The 27,029-nt window shown below is 34.4% G+C and overlaps 1 protein-coding gene across 1 annotated transcript in view; it reads left to right on the plus strand.

Annotated features, from left to right (window-relative positions):
- Positions 1 to 27,029, plus strand: part of TBC1D5 (TBC1 domain family member 5) — a 577,752-nt gene that overhangs the window by 393,714 nt on the left and 157,009 nt on the right. The window contains exon 17 of the mRNA XM_074195734.1: positions 1,189 to 1,361. Within this exon, the coding sequence (XP_074051835.1) occupies positions 1,189 to 1,361 (173 nt within the window). The remainder of the gene's footprint in view (positions 1 to 1,188; positions 1,362 to 27,029) is intronic.

The following is a 27,029-nucleotide window of genomic DNA, read 5'->3' on the forward strand; positions in this document are numbered from 1 at the left end:
AACTATCCTGAGATCTTACCTCAAGCAGAAATGATAAAAGATGGCTGTTCAATAATGAAAAGGCATTCAAAACATTCTTTGAGGAATTCTACCTTTCTAACATCTCTTGTAACATCCCTTCTCTTCTCTGGCACTGCCACCACCCTAGTTCAACTGGCTCTCATCATTACTTCACATCTAGACTATAAATTAAAGCGGGAGGCTTCTGGTTGATCTTCCTGCCTCGACTGTCATCCCCACTCCAGTCCATTTTCTGTGTAGTTGCCAGATTTCTTCAAAAAGCAGATGTGGCCATTTTACTTCCCTACTTAGTAAACGTCAACAGCTCCCTATTACATCCAGGATCAGATACAGAGTCTGGCCATTCTCTGCTTTTGCATTCCTCCATACCTTCCTGCCCTGGGTTCTGCTCTCTAGTGACCCTCACCTCCTTGCTGATGCTTAACGAAAACATGACAAGCTTCAAATGCCCATGAAGTTCAAATTCCCTCCTTGTTTTATGACTCATTTGATATTGTAGATACTCATTTTTGTAGTTCTATTTACCAGGAAATCTTATATGAGCCTACCATACCCAAGAGATATACCTTATTTAAGAAGAAGCTTGAGGACTAAACACTATTCTACTGATTACCTCATTTTTATCAAATGATAGTAATAATATTTATTAATTGTAGTAAGATTTTGTCAAACAAATTAATAACACTAAGCTAATATTTCTATGATACTTTCATATTTACAAATTGTTTTAGACATTATCTCACTTGATGCAATAACCCTGTGAGTAAAGTATGATTATTACCCCCATTTTAGAGGTGATTAAACAGCCTCAGTTGTGTAAAGTAGCTTGTCTATGATTATAGAATTAGTTGATATCTGAGGTATGATTTGATATCACTTCTTCCTCTCTTTGTGTCCTGCAATCTGTTGAGGCCAAAATGATGAGTTAGATTCTTATATTATTAAATGAATTGTTAAATGAATGTTATATGAATTGTTCAATAAATATTAAGTTATGGTTTACTACAGATAATAAATTATGAAAACCTTTTCTCATTTCTGTCAAGGACACTTAGTACAGGTATATATATATACACCTTTCTATAATCATTATTTAAAATTATGTTTATATGAATACTAAAATGTGATTAAACTTTTGTGTCATTTTCCTCTTTCTTTTGGTCTTAGGGGAAAGATACAGTGATCACAACAATCCCATTTGCTAGGCCACAGGATTTTGGCCCATCCATTGCTATTGTTACAAAAGTAAACCACATTCAAGACCATCTGCTGAAGAAACAAGATATTGAACTCTACATGCACCTGAACAGACTAGAAATCGCTCCACAAATATATGGGCTGTAAGTATCTGTGTGTGTGTGTGTGGCTTTTAAAATTAATCATTTTATTTTGAATTAGTATAAAAATACCTGGGTTGACAAAATATTCAAAAACAAGAGAATGACAGTTTAAAATGTTTGCTTTAGTCCTTTCATAACCTTTGATTTGTTTGAAAGAAAAGTGTCCTCGAGCAAAGGAGCAAGTTAGTGGAGTGCTCCACACCAGGGCGTTTATTTGCAGAGTCAAGAACTTTTCAGAGCCACTTTTATAAGGAAGTAGAGAAAAAAGGCTGATGATGCAGTTATAGTTATTGAGTGGTGGTTTTGGACTTCGAGCCTCATCATTTGGGAATACAAAGTGTCTTTTTACCCCATTATGTAATTTTTAAAGCAACAGATTAAAACGTACATACAACTTGCTGTTGTAAGAGAGATTTAAGAAAAAGTTCCCAATACATTAAATAGATGAGGAAGTGATATTTGCATATAAAGACTTTTTTCATTTTTGCCAGGCAAAGGGTATAAGTGACTTGTCCAAGGTCATACAGCTAGGTAATTATTAAGTGTCTGAGGCTGGATTTGAACTCAGGTCCTCCTGACTCTAGGGCTAGTGCTCTATCCACTGTGCCATCTAGCTGCCCCCCTCCCGCAAAGATGTTTAATACATTCTTTTGTCTACACTCTAAAAAGAAGGCCAACCAGTAAGAAACAAGAGGACAATTGAAAAGGAGTCATAATTAAAAGAATTTACTTTGGTTGTTCCTGTTTTGTTTTGTTAAAACTAATAGCTCAAGTCCTGTTTAATTATAAGTCCACAGGCTACAAACCTGAAAAAATCGCATTAATTAAGAACCTCTGTAACAAATTCCTTACTTGATAAAGAAGTCTTCAGCCTTGCTGAAACATAGCAAGACAAATAGGAATAGAGACAATAAAAGTAGATATTTGCTCTCTTTGCTCTAAACCTACCTCTAGTCACACTGTTTGCCCCCAACCTTGATTCATATATCTAAACGCATGTAATGTGGCAGTGCCAACTCTCATTTTGTAAAGTACATTAGACTTTAACAAATGCCTTTCCCCTCTCTGCCCCATAAAGTTGGCAGTGCAGATATTATTATATCCATAGATGAAGAATCTGAAACTTAAAGAGGGGAGGTCACTTGCCCAGGGTCACACAGTTCATTAAGGGGGTTAGGTTTGGGACTTGAACCATAGACCCTCGTCCTGGTCAAAAGAGAAAAATAAAAGATTTTTGTTTTTTAAGTCCAGCTCTTAATACCCCATTGGAAACATTCTAATAACATGTCTCATAAGTGTCCTTACACAGTGTTTAGATAAACACTGGTGTGCCTGGTCAAGACTTGAATTAACAGTTAAGAGATTCCTGGGCTTGGCGTAGCTTGCCAAGGTTGAGCAGCAGAATAGTCGTTGCCTTGGTCAAGGTAGCTTCCTCACTTGGAGATGCCTCCCCTGATGAAGCACTGATACAGATTTCCCACTGTTTCTGATTAGTAGTATGTCTTATCATTCGAATTCTGAGTTTTCCCATTGGTGCATATTAGCTCAGTCTCCTAATCTTGATTTGTCCTCCATATTTCCTTTAGTTTGAAACAACAAGGACCCAACGCAGATTTTTATATAGCCCAGGAACCAAGAATTATATTTAAAAATAAAATACTATTCTTAGCTCAGGCTGCACAAAAACAAGTCATGGGCTGGATTGTAGTTTGTAGTAGATAATATACAATATTCCTCATTAATGCAGTCCACAGGTTATTTTTAGCATCTGTTTATATCTATGTCCAAGCTATATATTTTTAGGCAAGTAAAAAATCAAGTTAAGATAGTAATGCTAGTTATTTTTGTTAATAATTAAATTATTATTAAATGATGATACTACTTGATAATGAACTCAAATTCTGCATTTATTTCCATTATTTTGCTTAGAGAATAGATGTTCACTTATAAAATATAAAAACCCAAATTAATTTTATTGTCATACAAACTGATTTAATGAGGAAAGGACTTAGAATACCCTGGGTTGTCACTATATAGCCTTCAACTTAGCCGAAAATATGCAGTTGGTTCTGACATTTAATTGACATGGGTATTGTATCTCAAGGATAGATCATAATCCATCCATATCCGCCTTTCCTGTGTGATTTTTGTCCATGTGCTCCCATAAGAATCAAAGAAGATCCATCAATGTTCTGGAAGCCATTCTCACTTTCTCTTGATTGTGTAGAAACCAATGAATCACACAGACTGTCTAGTGATTATTCTTTTTTTTTTTAACCTAGAGAGAAAACATCTTTTTTGTTCATACATTTTTTTGAGGATATGATTCATTCTACTTCTCCCTCTAAGTTCCTTAGTTCCCTATCCTGTTCACCATGCTCTTTTGGTGATTTTTAGTTTTAATACTTCAAAGACCAAGAATATTGACATTTTTAAAATTTTTGTTTTAAAGAGGCACTTTGGATCGTTCAAAGAAATTTTCAGTTTCCCCAATCTAGCCAACCCATCTTTCTCCTTCCTTTCCTTTAATGATAAATAGACAGATGGATCAATCTTAACCAAATTAATGAGTTTTATAGTTCATACCTCCAGATATGTATCATAATCTCCAAAATAAATATTATTGTTCCACTATTTTTGTTTTTCCTGCAAGGGTAGTTAGGCCAGAGTACTTCTCATTTAGGAAGTTCTACAGTATTGTTGGAATTATTACAATCAGTACAATGTAATAAGGAGCAGTGAAACAGTGTGGAAAAGGCACTGGATTCAAATTACCTCTGCTGTTTATGATGTTTCTATTTGTGTGACCTTGGGTAAATCATTTCATTTCCTTGGACTTCAATTTCCTTTAAGGTGGTCAGACTAAGTCTGCTCTAAGGTCTTCTTAGCTCTAGTTCTATGATTCTGTGATAAATGGGAAATCGCTCTTCATCTGAACTGTGCTGAATTTCTACCATGTCACCAACCTTTGGTAATCAGGGATGATGACCATTTTATGTTTTTCCTTGTTTCATGTACTATGTAGACTAAATCATCAAATACCCCAACTTCTAATGTTATAGGCTGTTCCTTGGAATTCAGACAGTCAGCAGTTTACTCATTGCATAAGCTTATCATCATTTATTGATTTTTTTTCATATTAATATTCACTGCCATCAGAAATGATTATATATGCTTTTTCATATGTTGTATTTTATCTACTACAATACAGATATGGTTATGTTGTAATAAATCAAGGAAAAATTTGAAATACATAAGAAACACACCTTCCTAGAGTAGAGCTTTGAAAGTGGTCTCTTATGCTACCAAATCAAGCTTTTCTTATACGCCTATAAGAAAATTAAGCAGAGTAGTATCTTATATGCTTTGCATCTTTTAGTCAATTATTTGATAAATCTATTTATCCATTGTGGAATTTTGCCAATGGTAGACACATAGATGAGTAGTTTTTGATGTTCTTTAGTTTCTTTTCTTATATTTCCACCCCTTTAGTATTTTCCCCTCCTTTAGATAGCTTAAGGAAATCTCAACTCCCTGAAAATTATGTCAGCAGCCCAAGAGGTTAGCTGCTTTTCCCATTTTTAATTCTCTTTATTGCCATTTCCTCCACCTCTGTGATGGAATCTATCAACCAGAACATATGATAGAGACCAGATATGATGGTTCCCTTGTCTTTGATGCTGCAAATACTATTATAAAATATCTGCAGATATTTTCTATATTGCATTTTTTTATTGTAAACCCAGTTTTGTCCTTAAATATCCCTAGGATAACTTCACTTAGTTAATTCTCTCACCAAGCTTTCCTTAAATTATTTTTCCCTACACTACTTCTTGTTGTCTTATGGGGCAATACTGTCATAACATTCCACCATTCTTCTCTATGAGTTTTTGCAAATGAGTCTACACTCTAAATCACTATTACCCTTGGCTGTCATAACTCCACTTGGCAAGTAAGTTAAATATTTTCTAACTTAAGCAGTTTTTACACAGTTTTTGGTCTCTTCATTTTGACAGTTAATTTATAGCAGTCAAAATTTTATGTGGCATTGTTGTAAACAATATCAGTAGATTTTTCTCCTTTCTGTATCTTGTTTTTCAGTATCAAACCTGATAAATAGATCAAATATATATAGATTAATGCAGTTTCCCGGTTCTTTCGGTCTTCTTGTTACAGCACTTGGTTTATTGGTTATATACAGAATTGTCATAACCAGTATTATACTTGCCTCCATTCATTTCCCATTTTCTAGCAGCAATAACATTTTAAAATAGCTTAAATTGGAATTGTTTTAATTGCATGCCATATCTCAGTGATCTGAATATAAAGAAACTTCTGTTTTAGGAATGGCTCCCAAATCAGTAAGAAGTCGTTTCTTTGCTTTTCAGATATAATCAATTTGATTTGTGTTATGCTATTTGTTTCATTTATAGTGAAAATAAGATTGGCATGATTCCAGTTATCCAGTAGTGTTTCTACTCTATCGTTAGACAGAATCTTACAAATCAGTAGGTTAATGGTGATACTCCAAAAATTGTGATACTTAGCTTCTACCCACATTTTACTCCATTTTGATACTGTCATTACAGAAACAGAACGTTGCTTTGCAGGGATGATGACCATTTTATGTTTTTCCTTGTTTCATGTACTATGTAGACTAAATCATCAAATACCCCAACTTCTAATGTTATAGGCTGTTCCTTGGAATTCAGTCAGCAGTTTACTCATTGCATAAGCTTATCATCATTTATTGATACTTTACTATGGATTCATTGTATTGGAAGAGGCCATAAGGAGTTACATAGTTTGTCCCATTACTTTTTTATACCCAATCACCTTTGAATTAGCAAGCCTAGATTTTATCCTTAAAATTAAAGAATAATATCTGGGGAGAAAATACATAGTCTTGCTCATAAGGGAATTCTCATCACTATAAATTCTCTATTAGAGCAATTATGAGATTACATTTTATCAATAAAATGTTACCCACTATTGACTAATAAGAGGATTTTTCTTTCAGTGTGTATTCATGGACTTAGTTTTGAAAAGCTATAAGTTTCTTACCTTCTCTGCTTAGCATTTAAAAGATAATTTTCTTAATTCATTTCCTTTTACCCAGTCTTCCATTCTTTTGTTTTGAAATAAACACTCTGAGTTGAATCTTGGCTTTGCCACTTAATATGTGATCATGAAGAAGGCACTTCTCTCAGGACCTCATTTCTTTTACTTATACAGTGAAGGTCTCAGAACTAAGATGATTTCAAAAGTCCCTCACAGCTCAGCTCTAGCATTATGATTCTACCATCCTCTTATCCTAGCTTATTACAAATGTTGAACAAATTCAGTGCCAACCCATAGGAAGAAGTCTATGTTTGTGTACCTTTTTATATTTTAAAATATGAATTTTATAAAAGTAAATATTATGATTTGATTACATTCACTTGCCAATAGCAAACTTTTCAATAGTAAAATTTAAAAGATAAAACTAAAAAAGTGAAAATTTCTAGATTGGATAGCTGATGAAACAGTTCAATGTAACAGAAAACTAAATAGGCTAAAAGCAATTAATGTTTGTAATTATTTAAATTGTAATGTATAAGACATTGTCAAAATGTTCTGCTTCTTCCATTGTGTACTGTTAAAATAGTAAAAAGTGCTTGGTTCACAGCTTTAAAAGTGATAGGATTTAAAAAGCTATTTAATGAGAATTTGGTGTAATATGTGTACCTTACTTAAAGTAATTTGAAAAGAAATAGTATTTGAAACTTGTCTAAAATTGAATAGAGAAATTGAAAAGAAACTTTGACTTTTTTTGCCAAATGTTCCATTTTTTTAATAGTAGAATTTTAAAGAAATAATTCTGTTGTTAAAAATCATGGGTCTAAAGGTAACACTTAGTTTCAGGAGTACTGAAGCTTAAATGATAGCCAAAGAAAGGTAACTTTCATTTTTAGAAAAAGAGGTTTTGTTGATTTTTATTTTTTAGCATTTTTATTTAAAATTTTGAGTTTCAAATTTTATTCTTCCCTTGCTCCCTCCCCCAAGTTAGTAAACAATCAGATATAGGTTACACATGTACAATTATGTATAACATTTTCATATTAGTCATTTTGTATAAAAAGACTGTAATAAAAGAAAAAATTAAGTGAAAAAAGCTTCACTTGTATTCAATTAATATCAGTTCATTTTCTGGAAAGGAATAGTTATCCACCATTACTCTTTTGGGATTATGCTGGATCATTGTATATTGCTGAGAATAGATAAGTCATTCAAAGTTCTCCACCAAACAATATTGTTGTTAACTATGTACAAATACTTCACTTTGCATCATGCAAGTCTTCCAAAGTTTTTTTGAAATCATCCTGCTTCTCATTTCTTATGGCTCAATAATATTCCATTACAATTAATATACTCTGGCTTATTCAGCTATTCCCCAATTCATAGACATTCCTTTGATTTCCAATTCTTGGCCACCACAAAAAGGACCACCATAAATATTTGTACAAATAGGGCTCTCCCCCTTTTTTGGATGTCTAGAATATAGATCTAGCCGTTGTATTGCTGGATCAAAGGTTAGGCACAATTTTATAGCTCTTTGAGCAGTTTCATATTCTCCAGAATAGTTGGATCAATTCACAACTCCAACATCAGCGCATTACTGTTCTAGTTTTTCTACATCCCCTCCAATATTTAATTAATTTAATTAATATTTTCATTTTTTGTCAGATTAATTAGTCAGTCTGATAGTTGTGAGATGGTACTTCAGAGTTTTTTAATTTTATTTTTATTATAATTTTATTTTTAATAGTCAAGAGTGATTTAGAGCATTTTTTTTCATATGACTATAGATAGCTTTGATTTCTTTGTATGGAAACTGTGTGTGTCCATATCTTTTGACAATTTATCACCCGGGAAGGACTTGTCTTTTTATAAATTTAACTCAACTTTCCATATTTTTGAGAAATGAGACCTTTATCAGAAATAATTGTTACAAAAATTTTTCTGCTTTCCTTATAATTTGGTTAGCATTGGTTTTGTTTGTGCAAAACCTTTTTTAATTTTATAGAATTAGAGTTATTTATTTTACACTTTGTAATGCCCTCTTTATCTATTTTGGCTCTAAATTCTTACCTTACCTTATCCATAAATCTGTCAGATAAACTATTCTATGCTTTTTAAAAATGTGCTTATGGTATCGCCATTTATGTGTAAATTATGAATCATTTTGACCTTATTTATCTTGTTATATGGTATGGGATGTTGAGCTATACCTAGGTTCTGACTTAATTTTTTTTTCCAGTTTTCCCAAGCAGTTCATATCAAAAAATGAATTTTTGTTACAAAAATTTGAATCTTTGCATTTATCATAAACTATATTACTATGGTTATTTACTATAATTTATATCTAAACTATTCTATTGATCCATTTCTGTATTCCTTATCCAGTAACAGACAATACTGGGAAATACTACTTCATAAACTGTTTGAGATCAGGTGCAGCTAGGCCACCTTCTTTCACATTTTTTTATTGATTCTCTTGATATTCCTGAGATTTTATTCTTCCAAATTAATTTTGTTATTATTTTTTCTATTTATGTAAAATATTTTTGATAGTTTGGTATGGTATTGAATAAGATTAATTTAGAGAGAATTGTCAATTTTATTATGTTTACTCAGACTACTCATGAGGAATTACTATTTTTCCAAATGTTTAGATTTGACTTTATTTCTGTAAAAAGTGTTTTATAGTTTGGTTCATGGGTTTGTCTTGGCAGGTAAGAGTCCCAAGTATTTTGTATTGTCTAAAGTTTCTCTTTCTATTTCTTGTTGCTGGATTTTTTTTTTGGTAAAATATAGAAATGCTGATGATTTAATGTGGGTTTTATTTTATATCCTGTAACTTTTATAAAGTTGTTAATAATTTCAACTAATATTTTTGTTGATTCTCTAGCATTTTCTCATTAAAACATCCTATTATCTACAAAGAGTGATAATTTTGTTTTCTCGTTGTCATTCTAATCCTTTAATTTCTTTTTCTTTTCTTATTGCTATAGCTAATGTTCCTAGTTCAATATTAAATAATAGAGGTGATAATGGCATCCTTGTTTCACCCCTGATTGTTTTGGAAAGGTTTATAGCTTATCCCTATTACAGATAATGGTTGGTAATGGATTTAAATAATTACTAGTTATTATTTTAAGGCATGTTCCATTATTCCTATTCTCTCTAGTGATTTTTAAATAAGAATGGTGCTGTATTTTTGTCAAAAGCATTTTCTACATGTATTGAAATAATCATAAGATTTTTGTTGGTTCTGTAATTATTATGGTCAATTTTGCTGATAGTTTCCCCAATACTGACCCAGCCCTTCAATCCTGATATAAATCCCACCTTGTCATAATACCTGATATATTGCTGTAATCTCTTTGCTGGTATTTTATTTATAATTTTTGCATCATTATTATTAAGGAAATGAGTCTAGAATTTTCTTTCTCTATTTTAACTCTTCCTGTTTTAGGTATCAGCACCATATTTGTGTCATAAAAGAAATTTGGTAGGACTCCATCTATTTTTTCAAATATTTAAATGATATTGGAATTAATTGTTCTTTAAATGTTTAATAGAACTCACTTGTAAATCCATCTGGTCTTGGGGTTTTTTCCCTTAGGGAATTACTTGATAGCTTGTTTAATTTCTTTTTCTAAGATTGGATTGTTGAAGTATTTTCTTTCTTCTTCCATTAATTTATAGTTTGGTTGTTTTGTTGTTTTGTTTTGGGTTTAAAAGAAAAAAAAAACTGATCATGTTCATATTCTTGAAAACCAAAACATTTAGACGTTCTTATTAATGAGTATTATGTCCCTAGTTGTAATTTGCTATTGAAATAATTCAACTTAATTATATTGCTAAATAATCCCAATTATTGGTACTGGGCAATGTCCACAAAAGTTTTTTTTAAAAACCATTCTATTTGCCCTTAAAATTAAGAATAAATGCACACTAAACATGTTAAAGCCATCAATAAACCTACCTTTCTTATATATTTGTCCTCTTCATATACTCCAAATTGTCCTTTTTTCTCATCTTCCTCATTTCGAGTACTGTGTCTCTACTCTTGTCTTGTGCCTTTGCTCATAGTAACCATGTAAGATAGGTAATGCAAGTATTATCTCCAATTTGCTGATAGGGAAACTGAGGCCAGTGTCAGAGCTAAGCTCCCACTATCCTAAATTCTCTTTTTGTTCTTTCTATTAAACCATACTGCTTATCTTTTTTTTTTTTTTAGATTTTTCAAGGCAATGGGGTTAAATGGCTTGCCCAAGGCCATACAGCTAGGTAATTATTAAGTGTCTGAGGTCGGATTTGAACCCAGGTACTCCTCACTCCAAGACTGGTGCTCTATCCACTGTGCTACCTAGCCGCCCCTTGTCTTGTGCCTTTGCACAGCTGTCTTTGATACTCAGCTTCACTCCCTCTTCACTCCCTCCACTTCTGGGAATCCTAAGTTCTTTTCAGAGTACTCAATTAGAGTATTAACTCATACATGAGTACCAACTCCCTCTTCCATTATTGGTCTCCCCTGTACAATTTAGACTTCTTAAAGCCAGAGACTGTCAAATTTTTTTCTGTGCCTAGTGCCTAGCATAGTGCTGCCACTTAGCAAGAGTTTAATAAATAATAATTTTTATAGTATTATTTAACATAACCTAGAAATTCAGACTTTTCCAGTTACTTTCTTAGTAAATCCTATCATTTTATGTATTGGATTTATTATCATCATCTGGTCAATTTCAGTTATTTTTTGTTAGGAAATATATCACTTTTTATAAGAAGTGATTTAATTTAAGAACTTTTATAAGAATTTCTTAAAGGCATTATTATAAAAGAATATTTAGTAAATATATATTCATTCAATATGATTCTTAAGCCTTTTAATATAATTAAAAATTGCGTGCAACACCACTGCTTCAATAATTTCTTTCTTTTTTTTTGAGGCAGTTCAGGTTAAATGACTTATCCAGGGTCACACAACTAGTAAGTTTCTGAAGTTACATTTGAACTTGAGGACCCGTGCTCTGTCCACTGTGCCAACTAGCTGTCCTTGATTAATTTTTAAATAAAGTTTTTCTTAGATCATATTATAGTTTTTTTACTTCTTAAATTATCCTCCTTTCTTTGATGTACCTGGCATTATTTTTCAATTGCTTACCACTCTAAGGTGTGATACCTGTGCAAACACAATCGTTTTCTAAGTAAAATATTTGACTACTATTTTGGGGTCAGCTAAGTGATGCAATGGATAGACCTCTGAGACTAGAGAATTGAAGTTTTGAATTCAAATCAAGCCTCAGGTATTTACTAACTGGACAGATCACTTGACCTCAGTTTACCACAATTTCTTTATCTCCAAAATAGGAATGATGATGATGATGATGATGATGATGATGATGATGATGATGATGATACTCTCCAAGGTTATTATGAAGATCAAATGATATAATAATAATTATCAAGTGGTTGACATAGAGCCTGGTTATAAGCACTATATAAATGGCTCTTGTTGCTACATTCTGGAAGTTGAATGAAAATTGTTTTCAATTTTCTAAAAATAATTTGAGCAAATTGTGCTTTTAGACCTATGGTTTTCATAAGGAGCTAACATGGATCTATGAGTCACTTGTTCCCTTGCCATCATAACACTTAACACATTCTTAGTTGAAAAGGATTCTTAAGCATGATAGTTTAAGATGTAAAAGCTTGATGTTTAGATCTCCCAATTTTTATGTGCTTTTAACATCTCAAAATAGTAGTGATATAGTACTACCCTCACACAGTATTAAACCTTTATATTTTAAATGATATTTTTTCTCTTTGGTATTATAAATAGAATACATAATAAGCATCTGTGGGATATGCAATTAATGTCACTTTTGAGGAAAGACCTTCATAACGCACTTGGGCTTTGGCACTCTTAAATTATGAGCTCTTTATAACACTCACGGGAAAAATTCCATATCCCCCAGATGCTTATTATGGATCTTCCATGTCCCTTAATTCCTATTTTCTGGATTAGCAGTTGTTGTGTTGTTGTGGTTTATGGTAATTTAACTGGGGTGGCTCTTTGTTGTTAATGAATAAACTTTTAAGTTTAAGCACTTCATTTTAAAATGTTTCCATCCCATTTATCAATCACTTTTAGCAAGTTTCTACTAAGTTGGCATTATGTATGAATCAACTGAGTCTTTTATTGTCATTTCATGCTTGCACATGGAATCAAGATAGTAACTAATATTCATCCTAATACATATAATACTCTCAATAGCACTCTAACTACTTTTAAACAAATAGTACTCTGCCATGGGTAATACCAGTAAGTTGCTATTTTCAAGTTAAAATCCATTAATAACATTTTCCTTCTACAAAGTCCCCAAAGTCTAAGCTGTTTATGTGCCAGTAAGCATGGCATTCGTAGGTAGGTGCAGGAGCAGGCTTCAGCCAGACCAGATGGGAACTTAGTCTAGTTAAATGGGACAGTGGTGAAGTTGAGGGAGATGAGCTAAGATATAAAAGAGCAACCAGTTATTGTATCACTTGGGGAAAGAAGCAATAGAATTCTGAACAGTGATCAGGAAACAGGTTTGAAAATGAGAGGCTTGGCCCCAGGTCTGATCAAACCAAATAGCAGAGCAACAAAAGAAATCATTAACTAGCCAAGGCTCTAGGTAAAAAGGCCCAGAAGATGAAGGGTGGCACCTAACACAATGCCCAGGGTTGGAGCTGTTCTCAAAATATGGGAGGCATTAAACAGATAGTGATTAAGTAATGTTAACTGCTTCTCTCAAATAAACCTTGTGAAGTGGAGATGGTGGGATTCCTGGGGAAAGCTGATGATGTCATCTCAGCAATCTTAAATAGCCAAACAAAAAAATTCTGGACATAATTTATACCTCCCACCTCAATTTAAGGGAAGAGATTTCAGAGCATTCAGATGAGATTTCTTTGAAAAGATAAGGACATTTTGAATGAAGGGAGACTAAAAAATGAAATCCATAGAATGCCTTCACCAATTAAAGAACAAGGAAGATGAACTATTGGAATCAATGCACTTGCATATGGAGCTCTGATCAAATCTTATTTCATTTTTGTTTTTATGGACTTGTTTTTCTTTTACATTACAAATAATTTCGTATTACCTTCACTCTGTGAGAATATTCCTGTAACAAAGGAAAACAGTTAAGCAAAACCAACAATAGAGTGAGCTCATCTGAAAAAGTATACAACATTCCAAAGCTCTCCAGAAAATTGTTTTCTCCCTTTCACCCCCTAAGCCATTGAAAAAAAAATGAAATAAAATAAATTATTGTAATCCATACATTTAGATCAGCAAGACAGTTCCTCATTGACTGAATGCATAGATTATGTCTGTTTCTTTCTGCTTCCTGAATCCATCCCTTCTCTGTCAGGAGAGTAGTCCATTTATCATGGTACTTCACAGGGTCTTTGTACTAATCCTAGTTCCTTTTCCTTACAGAGTCATTTTTCCTTTCTACTTGTGATTATGTAAATTGTTATCCTGGTTCTACTTATTTCATTCTTCCTCAGCATATAAACAGCTTTCTAATTGCTCATTTCGATAATATTAATGTTTTAAGCATAAATTGTTCTAGTTCTGCTCACTTCATTCTGAATCAGTTTGTAGAACTCTATGTTTCTTTAAAGGCAGCTAGGTGACACAGTTGGATAGAGTACCAAACCTGGAATCTTCCTGGAGGAAGACTCAGCTTCCTGAGTTTAAATCTGGCTTCAGACATTTAGTAACCATTTGACCCCAGCCAAATCACTTAATCCTGTTTGCATCAGTTTCCCTCTCAGTAAAATAAACTTGAGAAGGAAAGGCACACCACTCCAGTGTCTTTGCCAAGAAAACCCCAAATGAAGTCATGAAGGGTCAGACACGACTGAAAAATGGCTAAACAACAAGTTTCTTTTAAATCATCCATTTCCTCATTTCTTACATTAGCCCAATTATTTACTTATAGTCACAGTCACATACCATAGTTCATTCAGTTATTTCTAAATTGACTTTTAGTCCCTTTAGTTTCTAAATTTGGCAGTACAAAAAGAGCTGCTACAATATTTTTATAAATGTGATACCTTTCCTATTTCTCTGATTGCTATAGGGAATAGACTTAGCAGTGGTAGAGCTGGGTCAAAGGAAATGCACTAATTAGTCACTTTTTGTGTATAATTCCAAACTGATTTCTAGAATAGTTGTATTCATTCATAGATCCTCCAATAGTGCACCAATATGTATGTTTTCCCAAAGCCAGTTCAGTATTTATCATTTTTTTGTCATCTTTGCCAATCTGATAGGTGTGAAGCAGAATTTCTAAACTGCTTTTAGATTTCTCTAATTAGTAGTGACTTGGCACATTTTTCATAAGGCCTTAGATAATCTAGTCTTCTTTCCCTGAGAATTTCCTGTTCCTATTAGTAAATAAAAACAAAACATTCCTCTTTACTCTTTCACCCTCTCAAGGCAGAGGCCTCCAACAAATCTATTCGAAAAGAGAAGGGTAACCTCACATGTAATCAAAGACTTTTTTTTAGATTTTTGTAAGGCAAATGGGGTTAAGTGGCTTGCCCAAGGCCACACAGTCAGGTAATGTGTCTGAGGCTGGGTTTGAACTCAGGTACTCCTGACTCCAGGGCCAGTGCTCTATCCACTGTGCCACCTCGCCACCCCATAATCAAAGATTTTTTAAAAATTCTCCTTCCAGGAAAATTTTGATGTTTGTGGTGAAGGAAGAGGTTCAGGTTGAAACCCTACCTTAGTCTGATCCTTAAATAAAATGAGAATCTGGATTAAAGAAAGACCTGATCCCTAAAGTAGGGGAGACCTCAACTCCTGAGGTTTCAGCAACAAAAATGATGAAGAGGACACAAACCCAGAAGAGAAAGATAATTCCAAAATGAGGATAATGCTATCACTTCTTTCACGGACATTGATACAGTTTATTCTAGAATTTTGTTAGGAATCAATATTAATCTCAGTGGCTTATAATTTATTGACTCTGCCCTTTCTCTTCTCTTGACAATCTTGACATGTACCCCTTTCTCCATACTTCTCACATCCATTTTACAAGAGTCATGGTAGATGGAGTCAAAAGTCAGGAGGACCTCAGCTCAGTTCCACCCTCAGACACTTTCCAAGGGCATGACTGTGGACAAACCATTGAACTTCTCTTTGCCTTAATTTCTTCATCTGTAAAACAGGAATAATAATGGCACCCCCTGCCCTGAATTGTTTGGAATGAAATCATTTGTAGAACACTGTATTGTATAAATGCTTCAAATATTATTACTATCAAAACTTTGAAAACTTTCCCATAAGAACTATTCGAATTTTTTGAAGAAAAGATGAAAGAGTTTAAAAGTCAATATTATAAAAAATGAGAACTATAGAGAAATGAACTGGGGAAAAGGATCAATAGATTTACAGAAGAGCTAGAAAGCCTTGCCCTAATAACAAACTCCCTAAAGCCACAGCAGAACCAATAGAAATGATTGATCCTGAGAAAACTGAAAATTATTTTTATTGTTTGATTCTAAATATTATCATGTTATTAATAATAGTTAACATTTGTTTATCACCTGTCATATGACAGACATAGTACTAGGTGCTTCTCAAATATTATGCCATTTGATCCTTGCCATTTGACCTTGGGAGGGTGGAAAGTGAGGCAGACAGAGGCTCAATAATTTGCCCAGGGTCAGTCAGCTAGAAAGGATCAGAGGAGAGATTTTAAGCCATGTCTTTCCGACTCCAGGTCTAGCAGCACTCTATTCACTGTGCCATCTATTAAAATAAAGCTAAAAAGAATTGAGAAAGTAAAGGAAAATATAGAACATCTGAGAAGCACTTGATTTAGAAAACAGATCAGGGAGAAATAACCTAAAAATAATAAGATTATATGAAATTCAGGACTAATAAAAAAAAACCTGGCTATCGTTTTTTAAGAAATCATTAAAGAAAATGCTAAGCTCTTCATTCTAACAGAATAGATTTAGAAGATAAGGACAACTTACAAAGTACCAATCCAAAGGAATAGTGACAGAAGTTTAAAGTACAAAATGTGTCATTTACACTTCTAACTTTCTCGAAGGATAACCAATCCAAAAGAAAGGGATAGCCAGCTCACTCCAGGTTATAGGGCAAGAACTTGTAAACAAGTGACACAAAATGTGGAATCTGGGTCTTGTTTTCCTCCTGTTTCCTTTACCAAAGAGAATAAGCCTCAAATGGTAAAAGGTTTATTGAAAATTAAAGCCCAGGCTAAGTGAAGAGATTACAAAAGGGAACAGTAAGCTATTTCAAGTTTGTTTTGATCCATGAGAATGTACCTTAGGTCACTAATAGAATTTGAAGAGTCTGGTCTCAGAACTATCGTTAGCCATGTTTGAGGAGTTATACCAGTAACATCAATAATAGCAATAGCTTGAAAGTTGAAAAAACTCTTTGCAAATATGATCTCATTTGATCCTCATCATTCTGGAAGGTAGATTTTATTATCCTCATTTTACAGTTGGGGAAAATGAGGCAAAAAGAGGTTTAAATGACTTCTCCGGGGCTATACAGTTGGTACATGTCTGAGATTGGATTTGATCTTTATCCTCCTGACTCCAGGCTCTATTGCTATACTCTCCTAGCTATTTCAAATGTAGAAACAAGGTAGGATAGAGCCCCAAAATTACAAATTGCTGAGTTTAATAATGATCCCTAGCAAAACTCTTAACATCTATTTTTATAAATGATTGTTAATGAGTCTTAGAAAAGAAAGAAGTGATATTCATGAACCCCCTTTTTAACAGGAATAAATAATACCAAATTCATCTCATTTTTAATATTGTATATTTGTTTTTATTTATTAAAATATAATAATTTAATATTTTCATACTAGACTTGTAGTTCCTGAGCAATTCCATAAAACAAACTCTTACTCTGTGTCCTGTGAGGATTATGTGATAATATAATTCCAAATATTCATGGCTAGTTTTTCAATAATAATACTCAAAGACTTTTGAAGAATGGAGATATGATTGGATCAGGAAAGTATTTTTTTCAAGTCTTGTCTTTGGTCCTTTATCAGTATAAGTTATCAATAAAATGCATAAAAACATGGAATCATGGCATTGTGTGTAACAGTGCTTAATAAATCCTTGTTGAATTGAACCAACTACACAAAATAAATATCATTATTTCCATTTATTTCTTTTTTAAATGAAAAAGATCCTGAAATATCTGTACTATAAGTCAAAATCGTTTATTATCAAGTTTTCCCCTTATCCTTGTTTTGCTACGGAAGGAAGGATAATATTTGCTATCATCAAAGTATTAAAGAATGTTTATATTAAGCTCAGGTAGTAGTAGCTATAAGAGACTATTATAAGAATCAAGTCCACTTTTAGGTGCTCCATTTAAGAGGGACATTGATATGCTAGAATTCATCTATAACTAGAATGTTGAAGAGTCTGGAAGTCTTGGAACATGGGATTAAAAGAACTGAGGTTCTTTCTGTCCTAGCCTAGGAAAATGAAGCCTTGTGAGGATGTGAAAGCCAGCTTCATATGTTTAAATGAGAAAATGTGAAGGAGTTTTGTAGTATATTTATAGTGGGCATACCTCACCCAGTTGTTTGGATCACTCAGCTGTCCATGGTGGGTCATGCTGACTCCAGATCTAGCACTTCGACCTCTGTAAGCTCACCTAGCTTCCTCTAACATACTTTTAAGAAATGGAACCCTTGGAACCCTTTGATAACTTACTGCTTTGCTCAATCTGTAATATTACCTTTGAGAGTACTCTGTTTCATGATACAGTTGGCAATCCATTCATGCCCTGTCATTCTGTATACCTCTTTTCCTTACTGAAGGTAAGGCTTAGTGGACTTCTTCAAATTTTCTTGTTACTATGTATATTCTAGCTGAATCTCAGGAACCATTATGTTAGAATTTCTTATCATTGATCTTAAAAAGATTTCTTTAAAAAAAATTCTTACTATTTTTTGTCTGTTGCCCTCTTTTCAGAGTCATCTGTGTATTCCCAGATGATGAATAGACTGCTTAATTAGATCTCTTCTTGGCCAAACTTCTTTTTAAAAACAAAACAAAACAAAAATCTATTTCTTTTCTTTACTACTTTTGCTACTTTATGAGGAAAATGCTGCCCCAAATTACTTTATATTTTGAATCAGTGTTACCACTCCAACCATATCTGTGTTTATTAACAAGGAGAATAATTTTTTGATGGCTCAGATGATCTTTTATAGAGACCTTTTAGGTCTCTCTATTGTGCTTTCTAATGTTCAACTCCTTAGGAAATATCAATGATCTATGTCAGTACATGTTCTTTTACCCCATTTTTTGGCACTGACAGCTTCTTTTAAAGAATTCAAATTAGAAATACCTTAACTGAACATTTCTGTCTCATTTTTAGTTTTTAATTTTAATATTAATTTTGACTTTCATTCTAACAAGTTAATGATCTGACCATTTGCATAAAGCTAATTAGAAATGACTCCATTTTTTTTGCTATACTATACTTGCCTCTTCCCTGAAAAAATAAAAAAAACTTAACTCTAAGTACTTTCCCCATGATAATATATATATGTGTATATACACACACACACACACACACACACACACACACACACATATATATTATATATAGATCCTCCTGTATTTGATCAATTGTTGTGTTTATCAAACTTAGGTTTTTACCCCACTTTTTTGCTCTTTAAGCCTATGCTTAACTTGTGTAGTCTTACATCAAACTAGAAAGATGGTCATCATAAATTATATGGTCCATCTTGAAATGGTTTATTTCTAAAAGCATACATTCACTTCATTTTAATGAATATTTTGTTGAGCATGTATATACTGTGTCCAAGACACCGTGTTAGGTTCTATGAAGACAAAAACAAATAAAAACGGTCTTCCCTGTCCAGGATTTTACTCCACAGACAGGGTGATTTGAGGGGTAGAAAGGACCAATCACTGGTAGAGGCTCTCAGGACAGGCTTCCCCTAGAAGAGGCATCCAAGGGGTGGATTCTAGAGCCAGTGTGGGGGGTGGGAAGGCCACCAACTGCAGGAAGAGTTGGAGGGGGCAGTGAGTGCGTCAAATGAAGCCAATCTCACCTGCAAACGACCTGTTTCACCAGCTCTATGGAGAATGACTTGAAGGATCAAGAGACTAAACAAGTAGTAAGTAATTTAAAAGTGTGTCCAGAGTCCCTGGGTTCAAATCCGGTCTCAAGACACTTAATAATTACCTAGCTGTGTGGCCTTGGGCAAGCCACTTAACCCCATTTGCCTTGCAAAAGTCTAAAAAAAAAATGTGTCGAGAGGTGGCAGCCTGGCAGGCCAGCCCAGACCTGCAGAATTCCAAGGTGCTGCTTGAGCCTGAGGAAGATGTTGTTGAGAAGGGTTTAACAACAAAAAAGAAGATGCCATAAAACAAAAATAATGCTACTTTGTGCTTTTGGGCTTCTGAGTCAACAAGCAGCTGGCAGGGATCCATTTCTGGGTGGTTCTAAGCAGTTTATAATGTGATACAGGTTTTTATAAAGATTGAGGTGAGAAAACTAAGACTCAAGAAATTATGCTTAGGTGATAAAGCCATTTTGTCAAACTGAACCTGCTCTTATCTGCCCACATTGTTCCTGAATACAAAGCATCAGATCCTTTGTTATGGTGACATTGATTCATCAATAGTGGAAAAGGGCAGGGATCCCAAAGCAGGCTATGGAAGCCACAGCAGCACTGCCTGGCTTTGTCCAGTCTCCTACTTGGGAGTCTTCTCTTGCTCACTGAGCTCAGAGGTCTCAGTCCTCGGGTCCTCTTTCCTACCCTAGGACTGTCTGTGGACTGGCTGCACTCTTTATAAGCTCCTGGCACTTGGGTGGCCCTCCCAACCTCTCAGGGGACCACTCTCCCTTATTTAACTGAGGTCCTTCTCCTTCCTCTTGTTTGATCTGTCTTCTTGCCTTTCACTCCCCTCTAGTTTCTTGGTGACCGACTTGCTCATGCCTCTTAGTTTCAATCTGCCTTCAGTTCAGTCTTCCCTCAGTGAGATCTCAGCCTCTGGTCTCACCCTTTGGCAGTTCCCTCCTCCAGGTCGAGTTTATGCCTCCCCACTTCTGGGAGCACTGGGCCTGGACTCGGGAAGGTCTTGAACAAAGTTCACACTAGCTGTGTTACTCTGTTGACCTTAATCCACTGGAGAAGGAAATGGTGAGCCACTCCAGGATCTGCCAAGAGAACCTCACATGAGAGCAGGGGCAGAGTTTTTGCCTTTCTTTTTATTGCCAATTGCTTACCATAGAGCCTGGCCCACAGGGAAGTGTTCAATGAGTCTGTCCTTATTGATAAATGAGGATCCATTAGACATCCTGAAACTCCATAAAGAGTTTCGAAGCTACTCATTAAATGACCCACTGACCCAAATGAAAACCTTTGGGCCCATGGGACATCAGATGGATTAAACATTCTCCAACATTAAGGGGTTGTGATGTATTAAGCTTGGAGGACATAACATCAAAAGTGAAAATTGCCAGTTCTGTCATGGAGCCTACAGGCGAAGGATCACAAATCCTGGACATAACTGCATTGCCTTAACTGAAGTTAATAGTTGTGACTCTTCAGTGGATCACCTCTCCCTGCTGCCTGGAGACCCTTAACCAGGGTCGCCAGTCGTGCTGACCAGAGACCCAGCCAGATTCCAAGATTGAGGCTAGAAGTTTTCTCACAGTTGTATATCTCAAGCAATTCTTGGGTCTTTACCTAAAAAGTGGCCCCAGACTGATGGGTCAGTTGTTTGTCCTATTCCTTTGATTGTTCACAGATACTTTGAAGTAGTGGAACCCCCCCCCACACACACACCCTTTTTTAATTCAGGGAATTGCACTTGTTGCTTTTCTCCTCTCAGTTTGGAAAGCCTGTAATTTTTCATTCAATTAGAAACCAGATTAATTAATGTTATATTGTCTCCTTTTAATTAGTTGGACTTATTTGATTGTTTTTAGTGTATAAAAATCTGCTCCCCCTGTAGTTGGGGTTCAATCCTAAACTGGGGAAAAGGGGCCTGGCCCCCAATTTGTTAGGTAAGTGATATGTATTGCTTAATAAATATCTTTGCTCCGGAGTTCAAATCTTTATTCCCACAGTCCTTTTAACTTTCACCCACCATAGTTCAAAGACAGGTATCATTTAGTAAATATTTCTAAATCTATGAAAATGAATTTCCAAGTAATTTTATATTTCATTCATTTTAATAAAAATCAATTTATGCTACCCATTTGTAGTATATTGATTCTCCTGAAGAAGCTTTCTTTAGGAGTGAATGGTACTTGAAATTGTGATAATTTGCACTTTTTATTCAATTTGATTATATTTCTGTTGACATAACATCTTTAACCTAATTAAGTTAATGGTGCCTAAACTGAGTTTGTCAAAAAAAAAAAGTGTAATGAGCACAGCTAACACTATTGATGCTGTCAGAATTTTGTCAAAATTGTACTAATAAGGGTTTTTTTTTAATAAATCAGATGGTGAACAAATATTTCTAATTTACCAGACCAAAATTATGGAGGCACAATGTCTTCAGATTTTGTTGGCTAAATACACTGATATATTTTAAAAGAAATGTACTTCTAAAAAAATTCCACTTTTTTTTACTATTCTGTCATTTAATATCATATTTTATTAAATTTAATTTTATCATTAAGATGTTTATCTTTATTTGAAAACAAGAAATATTCAGGCTAATTTTCATTCTTTTAAAGATAGGTCATTCTATCACAGCCTTGTCTTAGCCTGTTTTAGAGTTAAAATTCTTAATCTGGAAATCCTAATTAAAAAGGATCCCAAAATAAATAAAAGAGTAACAAAGAATGTTAAATTACTTAGTAGACACAATAACTCAAATATCAAAGAGGCCTAAACAAAAGTTAAGATTTTTTATCATTTTTTCTTTTTTGCCCCAACTAAATCTATAGGAGCCAACATGACTCAATCTCTTTTCCTCAATTTCCTCATCTTTCAAGTAAGATAATAATAAAAGTACCTACCTACCAGGATTGTTGTGAGAATCAAATGGGATAGTAATTGTGGAGAGCTGTTATTTTACCCAGTGCCTGATAATACAGTAGGCTTTATCTACAAACCTATTCCTTTCCTTTCCTAATTAGAAGCTGTTTGACCCTTGGCAAGTCATTCAACCTTTATGTGCCTCAGGCAAATCCCCAGGACTCTCTTATTCCTTAGACAACCACATTGATTTTAAGAAAAAAAAAAAGCAAACATCATGACTATGATTTTTTTTTTTGTAGAAGAAAAGAATCATACCAAAATTATCCAATGCTCTAGTTGGAAAAGACCTTCCAGATAGCCCAGGCCATGAATTCTGCTCACAGCATGTTGTTTAAAGCAGCAGTCCCTGAGGCATTGCCAAAAATTGACAAATATATCTTCAGCATTGTTTCCCTAAGTGCAGAAGCTCAGAAAGTAACTACTTTGAATCATTTAATCAAGAACAAATATTTATTAAGCACCTGCTACATCCCAGCCACATGGCAATACAAAGAAATGGAAAAGACAGTCCTTGCTTTCAAGGTGCTCACAGTCAGATGTGAAGCTATCCATAGATGCAGAATACAGGGTAAATAATTGAGATAGATGAACTAGACGAGAATCATGTCTTCAAAACTTCAAAAGAATGTCCAGTAAAAGAGGGCATCAAAACTCCCAAGAGGTCAAAAAGGATCAGGATTGGGATAAAGGCCACTCAGTTTAGCAATTAAGGAGGAGCATGTGATTGAATCATAAGATTGAAAGTCAGACCATGGAGAGTTGAGAAGAAAGTGAGAGGAAAAGAAGTGGAGGCACCAGTTTTTGACAGTCTTCCCAAAGACATTGGTCACAAAAGGCTATGGGGACTACAGCATGAAAACCCATGGGGATAGTTAGTCAAGTGAAGGATGAGGAGACAGGACATGTTTCAGGGCAGATGAGAAGCAAGCAGTAAACATGGAGAGATTAAGGGTGAGTGTAGAGTAGGGGTGACAGAGGAACAATCTGCTGAAGGGGGTTGGCTTGGCCTTGGCAAAGAGAAGGGTCACCTTTTCATGTGAGATTGGGGGGTGAAGGCAGAAGACATCCGGGTGATGAGATGAAGGGGAAGGGAGAACTTTATAGCTATAGCTCATCAACATTTTAACTAAGCTTGCCATCATTTAGAAGCAAATTTTTCTAAAATTTGATTAAAGCCATTTTTAATAAACTTAAATGAATGACCTGTTTAAAAGGATTACATATGTATATAAATGACACAGTATCAAAGTTGCCTATATTATCCCATTTGACCTGATCTGTTGCCCCATATAAGATCTCTCATTAGTTGCTCCTGAGCTTCATTTGTCCTCTGGAGTTCATTGGAGTCATGTTTCTCTGGTTCATGGAAAGTCATATTGCTACTTGAAAATACCTAAGAGCCTATTAATACTTACAGAGTGCTTTGAATGTTCTGCTTCTTTTGAAGGACCATGAAACCCATATAATACCTGGGTATTGACTGGAAATAGTTGAAGGGAAATACTATAAACCTGTTGGAGAAGATGATCGTTGGCTAGATAAGTCTGGAATGAGGCGATAGAGAAGTTTATTCAATAACAGCTTTGGAGTTACAAGCTAGAGGGAAATAGTAAATGGAGCAAAATGATCCTGCCCCTTGGATGGCAAACCATAGTCCAGTTGGCTGGAATTAGGTTTTCAGCTATTGCCCAGCTGGTGAACAGTTCAAAACTATTTTTAGTCACATGATCCAGTTGTAGCCAATTGGGTTGTTTGGCATTCCACGGGCTCGTAAATATGTATTCACACAAATTGTATGCACACTACATTGTACATGTGCATCCTCTGCTTATGACCATATGATGATAACCATGTATGTGGGTGGATGCTTATATGCACACACATATATCTAGTGCATATAGGATGTGTAAAGATGCCATACCTGCTTAGTGAGAACACAGTCGTTAGGTCTTTTAGCTTCTTCTAGGTAACAAAATGATAGGAATAATTCAGTTAAACCAGCTTTCTATGGGGATTTTTTTCCCCTCCTTTTCATGTTTTCTCCAGTTGTAAAAATTACAGTGATTACACATCATAAAGCCTATCTGTAATAAAACGCATCAGCTGGCCAAGGTTCTCATCGCTCACTCAATAATCCATTAATACAGCAACGCTGCCCAGGCATCTTTATAATACCAACTCGGAGGTAATTTTAATCAGCTAGACCAGCTGGTATTTAACAGCAGCTGCTGGAGACGCCACAAATATACTCAATAGCTGACATCTTTATTTGCAGTTTTTCAAGGGGAGAGGAGATTCTCCTGTGGTTACTTGTACTGAGCTTTTTTTTTTTTTAAAGTGTATGGCATATAGGGTGTCATACCTGGAAAAGACCAGGAAAAAGGTTAATGGCAAAATAAAGGTAACAGACTCTTTGAGAATTCAAGGTTTTGAGTTTTTTTGTTGTTCTATCTATTGTTTGTTTTTTTCATAAAGAGAAATCTCTAAATGAACAAACATCCATACTTACTTTGGGAACCTTTCCCTCTTAATGTGTATACAAATCCCAGTGACCAGTGATGGCAAAAAAACAGTTTTGCAGTGTAGCCCCTTCCTTTTCAAAACCCTGAAGCTTTGTAGCCTCCTTTCAGATGTCAAAGTATAGGAAATAGAATGCTTCTTCCTGGAAAATAGTGATCTTTGCTCTGGCACTTTTTTTGTCTTTCCATTTTACATATATCTTTTGTTAGCATTCAATTATCTTTTCCAAATAAAAAGGAAAACCATCAACATAGTGACAAAGAGAAAATGTGGAATGCCATTTCACGTTGGCGTGTATGAGCATGTGTGGGGAAACAATCATAGGCAACATGAAGTTCACAGTCACAAACACATTCTAAATAAAAATTTAATTACACTTGGGGGAGCTTGGCTTACAAAGCTCACAAATCCATAATGGAGCTTGCTGGGAATAAATGCCTGATCTGTTTGTTAAACTCCAAGGCCCCCCTCCCCCCACACCTCGTCTTGTAGAAAACTACTTCTCCATTGATTATAAATTGCCAGAAAGTGCTGACTCTGGATAGCAAAAGATTTTGCTTTTGCCTCCCTGATAATAGAAACTTCCTCTCTAGTTACAAGGGGGGAAAATGGAATTGATGAGGAAGATGAGGTCATTAAAAAAAAAAGTAGGCTTCTTAAGTTGGCCATTCTGATGTCTGTTTTGCATATGGACAAATATCCCTTAAAATGAGACAATAGAAATGATTCACAAAATGTCCTGTCTATGTAAAAAAAGTGGAACCATATGCCCCTTTCTGTTTTTAAGCAGTCATCTTTAGTTTATTATTCTCTTTTAAAGCTAATTTGAACATCCAAAATTAATTATAAAATAAATTAATGGAGCTATGAATACAAGGAGAGAAACTGTTTAATGCCTACAACCCATCTACTACATTGAGCTTATATTTTCTTGTGTTGATAAGTTTTCTCTTTAAATGAAACATTTCTAAACCTTTTTTTTAAATTAAAAAAGGGTTACATATTAAAGTATGTTTCCTTTCTATATTAATCAAAGGTTAACCAAATTCATTGTAAAACCAAGTCATTTGCAGGTAGTTTCATTTATCAGTGCCAGTGATTCTCTTTTCCAGAGCCAAATAGGGATCTGTCTATGTTGGTCTATGACTGAATACTTAAAATTAAAATCCAGTGACAGAATGGATTACTGAGATTGCAATTTGAATAAAAAAAATACTTAGCAAGCATTTTTTTCTGTTATTTGTAGTGAAAACAGTCTGTTTAAGTTTGTTTAGTGTGTTTGACAACAGACAGTTTGATATATTGCCGGGCACAGCGGTAGGTTGGACTTGAGTGGTATTAGCTCTCAGCATTGTGATTAATGGTAATTGTTTCAATGAAAAGGCATGTTTTACGTACCACTCTGAGTTCTGGAAAAAAGAAGTCAACTTGCAAGGTCCGTAATTAGTGTTCTGAGTTAGCATATAAAAAGAACAGAGAGCCACAAGAGGAGCACAGTAGGGTTGTTTTTTTTTTCTTTTGCATTGTGTTGAATTTAGAGACTGTTCTTTATGTCAGAAAATAAATCTTGCATTATTTATCTTTTGTTCATTATTTGAAGTTGATTTATGACACATTTCTGAATCCCATAATTTAGTTTGAATCCTATACCAAGGTAAAATTTCACCTGTCTCTGTAGTTAACCGTAAGATGAACCTATGGGAACTCAGTGTACTACAGAGAAGAAACAAGCCGTATTTTCACCCTTTTCAGATTCTATTGTTCTAAAAAGCTGCAGTATAATAAACTGTCAAAATGTCCCTTTTCATATTCCAGGGTTTTCTTTTTCCATTATAACATGAATCTTACAGGATTTTGATGTATTCAAAAATCACAAAATTTATTTGGTGATTTTTTATTTGGGGAATATGAACTATACACATACAAAGATACTCACATATATCTCTGGATATAAGTCTATGTGGGCTTGGGAAAAGCTGTCAGAATAACCTGATGG

This window comes from Macrotis lagotis, chromosome 7, assembly GCF_037893015.1.
Source record: "Macrotis lagotis isolate mMagLag1 chromosome 7, bilby.v1.9.chrom.fasta, whole genome shotgun sequence".
In the NCBI taxonomy this organism is placed as follows: domain Eukaryota; kingdom Metazoa; phylum Chordata; class Mammalia; order Peramelemorphia; family Peramelidae; genus Macrotis; species Macrotis lagotis.